Source organism: Prunus dulcis, chromosome 7 (genome assembly GCF_902201215.1).
Source record: "Prunus dulcis chromosome 7, ALMONDv2, whole genome shotgun sequence".
In the NCBI taxonomy this organism is placed as follows: Eukaryota; Viridiplantae; Streptophyta; class Magnoliopsida; order Rosales; family Rosaceae; genus Prunus; species Prunus dulcis.
Genome location: NC_047656.1, coordinates 5,079,241 through 5,089,718, shown reverse-complemented (window position 1 = coordinate 5,089,718; position 10,478 = coordinate 5,079,241). Strand labels below are relative to the sequence as shown.

Here is a 10,478-nt window from a genome sequence, read left to right as displayed (position 1 = left end):
TGGACCCCACGGGTCCCGGGTCGGCCGATCTAACAGTTTATCGCTTAGCTGAGCGTCGGACCTTCCAAAGCGGGTCCAAGTGTCTGAAAGGCTTAATGTGGGCATAGGAGTAACTTGAAATGAAATGCACGTATTCTAGGAGCCGGGGGCAGGGTGTTTAATTTAAATTCTATTTATCCAGTAGTTTATTAATTTATTATTTTTGGATAAGCAGGCACCAGGAGTCCAGCTAACCCTCAGGAGGGACCTTCGAAGGGTCCAGCCAGCTCGGACCAGCAGTGAGTGGACTTTTCTTTCTTAAAAAGATTTTATAATTTTATGTTATATTTGATCTTGAATAAGTGTTATAGTATGAACTTTATTGTGAAATACCTTTATTTTTATGAAAATTAGCCAAGCAGCAGATTTGAGGTTTTTGAGCCAAAATAGTAGTTTAGCTCAGATTTACCAGAATTCAGAGGATATCAGATTTGATCAGAAATAGTTATTTTAGACCACCATGTACCCACTCTCTATTTGGTGATTACCCAGAGTTGGACCGATGTCGACGGACATCCGGTCCGATTTCAGTTAGTCAGTGCACTTGACTTGCCTCACGAGTTTCGGGGACGCTCGAACCGTGAGTGCCAGGATTTGCGGCTCGGCAGACTTGGTGTCCCGAGACCTGCCAGGATTGCGGCTCGGCTGACTCTGTGTCCCCGAGACCTGCCAGGATAGCGGATCAGGCTGACTACGGTCCCCTGTATCCTGCCTGAGCGACTCGAGCTGACTTGGTGTCATCGAGGACCTGCCGGCGGATCAGGCTGATCATAGTCCCCTGATTTCGCCAGTTTGCGGCTCGGGTAGCCTGTGTGACGCCCGAGACCTGCCAGGGAATTGACGGTTATCACAGGGGTACAATTAGGTGGCAGTTTTAAAGGATTCTTTTTAAAACTTTTTATTGCAGTTATTGTTTCACTCATTTTTATCAGTATATTTGATACTCAAACATGTGTTATACTGTTATATCTTTGTTTAGTATGTGAACATTTCTATAGTTACGTTTATCTATGTTTAAATGATTATCTCGAGTTTGATTATGATCAAATAGTAGCTTTTATGTCCCTATGTTTTTCAAACGGGGGTTACTATGTTCTCAAATGTTTTCACGAACATTATTTTTGGTCCACTCACAATTTTAACTTGTTTTTCGCCCCCAGGCCGTAGAAGAAGGAAGGAAACCACCCGGGCCATCATCCTAGCTCCCGCCCCACCACCGAAGCGTAGGACCCCGTTTTAACTTTTCTTAGTTCTGTAAATTTGTATAAACATGCTCTGATATCTTGTTGAACTTGAGAAACTGGAGTTAAGATCTGTTTGTTGAATTAGTCTGGCCGTTGGTAGGATTTTTGAGACTGTTTGACAGGTGGAAGACTTTGGGATGGTCAAAATACAGGGGAGACTCTGCCCAATTTTCGGCAGAAGTCAGAAGAAAATTTAAAAAGAAATTGAAAAAGGAAAGGGTAAAAAGGTCATTCGTGCCCGACATTCGCCAGGTGTCGGATACGCACAGAATTCGCTCAGATTCCAAAGTGGAAATTGGGTCGGGTCCTGTCAATGCAGGCCTCTTTACTTATTCTCTCAGCACATGATTGTGTAGATGCTTGTTTTCTTTGCTACCGAAGGGACCTTTTTCCGGTGGGACAAAGGGATTTTTTTCCTGTGGAACCTTCAGGTCGAATTTCATGGATTTCAAGGACATTTCTTTCTGAAGAACCCTTTATCCATATTATACGTGAAGAACATGCAACATACACATACATACAATTTTATTTCGAGATCCCTCAAATAAGGATACCTTTCAAGGTCCATTATGATTTTTTTTTTTTCAACACAGTCCTGATCTCTTGGACCCCTGTAGTCCAAGAGATTTATGGTCACTCACCGTTGGATGTAAATTCAACGGTTGACTTAAATCGGGTAATAATCATTTATGTCATATTGCATTTATATATATCATTTTGAACCATTGAATTAATATCCAACGGTGGGTGACCACAATCTCTTGGACTCCTGTGGTCCAAGAGATCGGGACTGTTTTTCAACAATTCAAATAATATATTTTTCATGTCATTATTAAGAGATCATCCTTACAAAAAAATTAGATAAATTGAAAATCCTTTAGACATCTAGTTGTGATCAACAAAATACACGAAAATGGTTTTGCAAGAAAACCCTAAAATAACTACCATTAATTAAATGATCAAATGATTTTGAATTCAAGTGATTTTTTTGCAGAGATGGTCTTTGAGGAAATATCGAAAAGATAGACGGTTCATATAATTGAAATTCAATGCCGAGTGGGCCCACAAGGTTATTACTCAAATAAGATCAACTGAAGTTCTATATCATGTCCCCATTAGTTTCATTTATTTGTTCACTCTTATGCACAGATAGATCACTGAAAATCACATTTTCCTCAGATCTGTTACGGATGCGGTGGTAGGTGTGGCCGCGATGGCGCTTCATTCAATGGTGGCGATAATGTCTTTGATTGTACCGTTAAAATTTATCTAATGAAGTTTTTATTTGATTATAAAAAATAAATAAAAAATTTATATATCATGTCAAAAATAAACATATGAATGCATAGGAGAGTGCACCCTTATGAAATGTGAAGAAAAAGATGAAAGGAGAGGCACAATTGTAGATTCAAAACAATCAACTATCAAGATATCAACCACTCACACATCCTCATTTTTTTTTTTTAATTGAAAAAAAGGAAAAAATGACTTAAAATAGAAATCTAAAGTCCTAGCAACACACATTGCATTAGCACCCAAAACAACTTGGGTCCAGATAAAAGCATGATTTGTGGCTTATTTTAAACAAATGAGCCTTTGCTTGGTAACTAATAAAAAAGAAAAAATCAACTACTGATTTGTCAAAAAATGTTTCAAGGTACCTAATCAATATTTTCTTTATAATTTCAATAAGATCAGAGGAAGATTTTATTAGGAAAATTAAAGCGCATTATAACTACATGAGGTATGAACGCCAGAGACCACAAAACTCACTCCAGTTTAGAACACTTCTGTAATCGGTAATCCTACACACTTTCTGTGATCTACTCTCACCTGTACAATCCTCTAAACTTCAACAGCACCAATCATGGAGAGAAGAGAAGAAAGGGAAGGAAAAACCTTATATAACTTAACAGGGAGGAGAAAAAAGTTATTTAAAAAAATTGACATGAGCATGCACTGCAGACCCTCCTAGGGACCAAAACAAAATGAAGTTCTCCAATTAAGCACACATTTGGTTCCCTTGGGGCATTCCAGGTCCTCGAGAGTAGGGATGGAGGTATTAAAACTGCATGTAGACCAGTTTTAGTTTAAGCCTTCTGAAATGTGCGTGAAGAAACTCCATGTAGTAGTCTAACAAACCCCAGAAAACTAAGTTTTCCATCCGAGTGTCTTATCCAGTCCTGGAGAACAACGTGAACTGGTACAGATGGGCTAAGCCCCAATTCCTGAAAATAGAAATTTACAGGGAAAAATGTTTAGCACGAAGAGGGTTTTTTATGTTCTATTTTTATTCACTGAGAGAGAGCATACCGAGGCAAGTTCCTCTATCATAATTGGTCTGTTTCCATCCTTCTCAAAGAGCTCATATGCTCGTCTTGCATGTTGCTCCCAGCTCTCCATCCCTTCCAGCTGATGCACACTTATGGCAGCTGCACAAAATTCTTCAAAATCCAGCTTTCTATATCGGATAGAGCTGATCTGCAAGACACATATATACGACTGCAAATTCAGCTGTAATTCTTATTATACAGAGACTTTTTATTAAGATAAACTAAAAGATATGTGAACTTAGAGATATTACCATGTTGACATAATCTAGAACCCGTGAATCTTTCATGGCATCAGTTGAGTTCCTTATTACACCCTGCTGAATGCCAATGTCAGTTCTAATGACTTCATAAATTATTAACAGAATACAATAGTTAGGAAAAAGTGCTGACCGTCTTGAAGTTCTGCATAGAGATGAATCCACTTTTATTTGGCCCTAACAGTGTAAATTGGTCCCGGAGATAAGCCAGCTGTGCTACACTTAATGTCTTTGCAAGAGTCTGTCAAAATGGCAAAAGTTTTTCACTCCATTTTGGTATTGCTTTAAAGGAAAATTTCAGATATTTACACCAATGACATGTGCTGAATAAGATAAATGAATGTGCAAAAGTATTCCTAACATATTCATCACTCCAAGGCATTACTTTTTTTACAAAGTTGAGATAGATACAAAGCAATTATTTCAATAAGCGATTCTCAAAGATTCTATTCTTTTAGTTATTCCTCAGTTTCTCTTTCAAAATCAGCCCTGACAACCACTACAATGTATAGGTTCCCAAACTCGACTGTTATACCAAAAGCTAAAAAAGAAAAGCTTCGCTTCAACTCAACCAAAAGCTAGAGAACTGCCATAGGAGACATCACAAGACAAATCTGAATAATACTCATGAAACCAAAATGCTGAAAAGGAAGAGGATAGGGAATAAAAATAGAACATAACAATGAGGCACTAGTTAATAATAAACAATTAATAGCAATATTTGAAGACATTTCAATTTCAGTCAGGTGCAAGACACCAACAAAGAGAAAAAAGATTAATAAACTTATTACTGCATACCCCTAATGCTGATTTCTGTAGAGCAGATGAGCATATATAAGCTTTAACAAGTTTGTACACTATCATATCCATCGGTATCTTGACCTCGTGATAGTTGGCTAACCATGGGTGACCTGATTAAAAAAAATTGGCTGTCAGTATCACAAGTTCCAACAAACTTATGAATTTATGATGCAGAAAATGAAATCCATCACACGACCCTTAGAATAGATTGAAAGAAAGAGGATCTTCCTCCTCTCCATTTAAAGTTCAAATAGAGAATAAACGTTTTAATCTACACAGTTCAAGCATCTCAGGCCCGCTGCCATTCAGGAGAAGCCCAAAGCATGTCACAGTTAGGATTAGCAACTGGCCCTCTCCATTTGATCTTCAAAAGGAGAGAAACCTTTCCCAAAGAAAGAAGCCAGAGTGCTATCTCCCTTCTCTCAGATTATTAACTGTTTTCATTCCAGAATTTGTTTCACAAGGCTTTGACTAAATGTGGAAAAGAAAAAAAAGAGAGATAGGAGCAAGTTCTCATCAGAAGTACCCTTTAGTAAACATAATCCTATAGTGGGTGTCAAAAGAAGGGCCCTGAGCTTGGTGACTTACACAAAGCCTGAGACGCGGTTAGCCTCTTACGGTAATCCTTGTTCAGTAGTCTCTTTACAAAATCTCTCGCATCAGATGATAGAGAAGGCCAAGGAGCTTCATCAAAGCTTGGATCAGCCTTTAGTACAGCTCGGAAGATGCCAGACTCAGTCCGGGCCCAAAAGGGTCGGCTTCCACACAAAAGGATATAAGCAATTACACCAATACTCCACATGTCTGCCTCTGTCCCATATGACCTGTGTAGAACTTCAGGAGCTACATAGTATGCACTTCCTACAATATCGTTCAATCTCTCATCTGCACAAACTTAAGTATTAGAGCCCAATCTGTCTTTTAAAATTAACTAGAGCAGGATTTATCTTAGGCAGTAATCCTGGGTCCAAACCTGGTTTTACATAGTCAGAGAGTCCGAAATCAATGGCCTTCAGGGGGGACTTCTCATCGCTTGAAGTGAAAAGGAAATTCTGGAGCAGAAAATACCAAATCAAGGTTAAAAAAAGAGGGAATGAGGCAAAAGAGTACAAATATAGTCAAATAAGGAATTGTATCTATCACATCATTAAATCAATAATCAATTTCAGACCACAAAATAAATTCAACAATCAATAGATTACACGTAGGTGCATTTATCCGGAAATTAAGAAAATAACAATGCATGGATGCAGTTAGAAAAAAAATCATTTGTCTTCAGAGTTGTCAGTGATGCAGGATGTGAGCTGCCTCTAACTCGTATTAATCAATGCACAGTTGCTCCCACTCGAGAGGTATAATTTAGATTAACCACTAATGCAGGCAATGAAGCACTATGTATCCAATATCCATGGGAAGACCCTGTATGAAGATCTAGCACAACAAAAAAAGTGGAAGGTAAGAATCCTAAAATTAATCAAGTTAAACCTAAAGCTGGTTTGGCAATTCAAGCTATTGCTCAATGGTATAAACAGCTGGTGCCAATGGGATAGGTGACATTCAAATCTAAGAGTAAAACAGTAGAAGGGGAAAAATATTATTATTATTACCTTTGTTATTTTTTTTAATTTAAATTAATTTTGAGCATATGCAGATTCCTCGACCTAAGAAAATCAAGTTTAATTTTTACCTTTATGCAACTTCTCTAAGGTAGCATGTATTTAGGGGCTAAGTCTGTTGATACTCAAAAACTGAAAGATATTTGTGAATGAACTACCTCTGGCTTGAGATCGCGGTGAACCACTCCTTGGAGATGGCAGTAGGCAGTTACACTTAAAATCTGAACCATAACAGCCTTTGCATCATCTTCTGAATATTTGCCACCCCTAGAGAAGAGAAATGGGAATTCAGCTAGTTTGAAAGGTACGGAACAGGCTAGTGACTTCCAAAAAAGAAAGAGTTGCGTTCTTCCTTGTGACATAAATGAAAAGATTGTAAGAGCAGGTACCTTGAAAGTATGCTATCCAATAGTTCACCTCCTTTGCACAACCTGGAGAACATAACATTGATTAAGCTCCAATATCTTAAAAGTCTAAAATTATAGCAACAAATGCCTTGCTGATGGCCTACTTGGAATAATTTTACTACTAATATATATCGATATATATACGTATCTACATATCTATATATAGTGCTTTCCTTCAGTGCTAAATGATATTCAGCTGAAAAGGAAAAATGAATCACGTAATTGGTTCAGCACTTGTTACTAGAAATGATCATGCCCCCAATAAAAATTGTATGCTTTTTTTTTTTTTTTTTTTTTGGGCAGAAAAAAATTGTATGCTTTTGGGGTCAAATCTGACCAGGTTTTAAAATTATTCTGCTCGCCCATCTCTGTTTTTGTAGATTGCACATCTAGATTGATCATAGGGGTATCTCAGCCATGTCCAGATTAAACTTATGTTTCAAGGCACCATGATTATATAGCATCTAAATCCTAATGGCTTTGGTGTCAAAAAAGACACTTGCTAAAATAAGTATACATTGTTCTTAAGGGGACTCATATGTATGCACGTTGTCACATGTTCAACAAGTTGCAACTTTGACACCTGGTACTGATGCAACCAAGCAGAAGAAGAAATTCAGGAAGTCATATCAGCATCTTCAGCCAGTATTAAGAGAACTAAAATAAGCCAAAGGCATCCTATGACACAGAGTAAGATGCATATTCAGAAAGTTATAGCAATCATAACTTACTCCATCACCACATAAACATTGTCATCATCTTCATAGGCTTCATAGAACTGCACTAGGTTCTTATGTGTTAGTGCCCGTAGGATCTTCACTTCTCTTCTTACATCCTCTATAGCAATTGCCGTTGTCATCTGCAGAAACATCTTTCATTAGTGTATGTCCACAGTCTAATAGTATGACATGGAAGGAAGTATGGGTCATCTAAAGATCCACATTGTAAGAAATGTTGATAGCAACAGAGAAGAAATCTATGAAGATTTTGTCTGCGTTGCAGTTATGATTTATTGTCATTGCCATTACAATATCCTAGTTTACCACTTTTGTTCAGACTAAGCCATGATCCTTCACTGTTTAAAAGCCCTGAAGCTATCGACACTGAGCATAGATTGATACATATACACTTATCACCTTGATATAAAATAACATCTATAATGAGCCACTTAGAGGGGCAAGCATACAGTCTATATCACACCCAAAGGACTAACAAACACAACACACAAGTTGAGTATGCAATATCCTCTTGAAGATAAAGTCTAATAAACCTTTACATCCTCAATATCCTTCTGATATTTCCAGCATAAGCTAACACGGACGAAAGTTACTCAACATCAGATATGCTAAAGATGCGTCACAGCTCACTAAAATATTTAAAACAACAAGACGAGTTATAGGAGATACGAATTAAGAACATTACCAACATGATATTAAGGTCATATGGTCCCTAGTTAATGAAACATGTATGCATATGCACCTAAGCAATCTAATCAAACTTCTACGGAAACTAGGACAATTCAATTATGATTTTGCGAACAATAACTCAAAAAGAATTGAACTTGTTGAACATTGAGGAGATCACCAAAGAACCAAGAAATGAAATTCAGACCTTTGACTTTGGAATAACCTTGACAGCCACATCCTGGCCCTTCAAGCTCCCCTTCTTGGCCTTGGCAGAGCAAGTATACCCAAAATGCCCACGCCCCACTTCATCGCCAAGCTCATAATGAGCTACAAACTGTTTAGAAAACCCGAAATTCTTATCCAAGGCAACGTCACACTCACTTCCTTCAGGGATTGAGGCTTCATTGGGCTTAACAGAGCCATGCCTGCGAGCAAGCAATGCCCGAATGTGTTTCGCCGGAGAGGGAGGCGGGAAAGGTCGCTTAAAAATGCGCAGAGGCGTCGAACTCACGCTGGAGTTGGCAGGGGAGTTCTTGAAGAGACTTGGCAATGGACTTGGGCTGTAAAAGGGAAAGTTTGAAGATTTGGTGGAGTGGGAATTGAGTGCATAAGGCTCACTTTCACTGGGAATTGTGGAATCTTGCGATTGGGCTTGTGGGTTTTTTGTGGGTTTTCCATGACAGAGTCCCATGAATCACAAACCCAACAAACAGAAGAAAAAGTTTACTTGCAAGAATTAACAATGAAGATCACACAGCTCACAAAGTATGATGAGTGAAAAAAGAAAAAACAGTGAATTTTTAGACAATTAGGAAGGTGAAAGTGAGACTAAATTCAAGAACTTGGCGCTCATGAAACAAAATTCACACAGAATATATTCAAGGGAGGGAATTCTTAAAGCAGAACTGAATTGATCAAGAAAAACCCAGAAAGGATCATTGCATGAAGTCAATCCCAGAATCAAATTCCAAAGGGATTTTCACAGCAAAAGAGAGATACCCAATTAGGGAAATCAATCTGAGAAACCAGGAAGAAAAGCAATGCAACTTTTTCTGATTAAACAAACAATGCCAGAGAGGAGAACCATCAAAAATTCAGCAGAACATGAAGCAAATTATAGGTGAGCAAGACAAGGAAATGATGGTGGGAAACAAAAGCAAAGGGAAACTCAAGTAAAAATAAATTCCAAGAGGAAGGAAGGAATGAGAGGAGAGGTGAAAAAAGTGAATAAAAAGATGCTTAGCAGAGGCAGGAAGAAAAGAAAAGAAAGGGAAAAGGAAAACCCAAGGCCTCCTTTTTTCTGCTTTATGTAAGCTTTTCTGTTAATGGTTTCTGTGTGTGGCAATATCACTTTCATTTAGAGGGTGGAAGTTTCTTCTATTACTCTTGCTCACTGTGAATTCTTTCCTTGTATTTTCCTTTTCTTTCTCTCTCTCTCTCTACATCTTTGGTCTCTGATAATAATAATTCATAATTATGGAAGTGGGGTTTGGGTTTGGATCCTTCCAGCCTGTCCTTTTTGATCCCTAAAAACGAAGATAGATATGTTGCCTTGTATCTGTAATAACAAGTTAAAGAGTCTGTATGTGTATTTGAGCTTTGACCAGCTTTTGTTTGGCTTTGGATGGTTCCAAAGGCTTCTCTCAAGAAATACTAGAGAATTTTTTTTTTTTAATTCTTTTGTTTATGATATAAATGCTAAAGAATATAGGTGAACAATAATATGCATGCAATACCTACTTGTAATTGGGTTAGGTTGAAAAAAAAAAAAAAAAAAAAACAAGAATATGAGGAATGTGGGATGAGATGTGGAGTGCATAGAAGGGAAAATAATTGAAAGAGAGAGTAAGGGAAAAACTTGAAAGCTAAATAATGTATAATTTCTTCCTCTGTTTTTCTTTAAGAGAAACTACACAACAGAAAGTGCAAGGAGTTGTTTCAAGTTTGCGAAACTTGATAAAAGAAGCCAAAGTATCAGCTACAAAATTTGCGTCAAAAACATGTCCATTAGTGCAGCACTCAATATCTACTTTGTTTAAGAGAAAGTCTTAAGTTTAAAATATGAAAGATAGTTGTTGAATAAAAAAAACATGTTGAAATTGAATTTCTTCACATTTAGAGGAATAAACTGCATATTACGAATTAAGGAGCCTAATTTGCCACCGATGGAGCATCCGCCATAATTTCTTATAATCCTTTGTTTATTTCTTTTTCAGTTGTATTTCTTCTTTTATAACTAGCAAGGGAAAGCAAAAAAAGGGTAAGTTTCAAGATCAATGTTCTGATATCATGTTAAATAAAGACAAGCTAGGTTCAAAGATTTAGGAGTCCTATGCGACAACGATAAAAAGTCTCACATACACATAATGTGACAT

The 10,478-nt window shown here is 37.5% G+C and overlaps 1 protein-coding gene across 1 annotated transcript; it reads right to left on the bottom strand.

Moving 5' to 3' along the window:
* Positions 1 to 2,941: 2,941 nt before the first annotated feature.
* On the bottom strand, positions 2,942 to 9,602 carry LOC117634014 (CDPK-related kinase 7-like). The gene is made up of 11 exons (XM_034367912.1): positions 8,309 to 9,602; positions 7,429 to 7,556; positions 6,680 to 6,721; positions 6,449 to 6,557; positions 5,648 to 5,726; positions 5,263 to 5,559; positions 4,672 to 4,784; positions 4,007 to 4,114; positions 3,868 to 3,930; positions 3,597 to 3,764; positions 2,942 to 3,511 (listed from the first exon to the last, which is right to left on the bottom strand). The coding sequence occupies exons 1-11, from the start codon at positions 8,792 to 8,794 to the stop codon at positions 3,374 to 3,376; spliced, it is 1,731 nt and encodes a 576-aa protein (XP_034223803.1). The 5' UTR covers positions 8,795 to 9,602; the 3' UTR covers positions 2,942 to 3,373.
* Between the last annotated feature and the right edge of the window lie 876 nt (positions 9,603 to 10,478).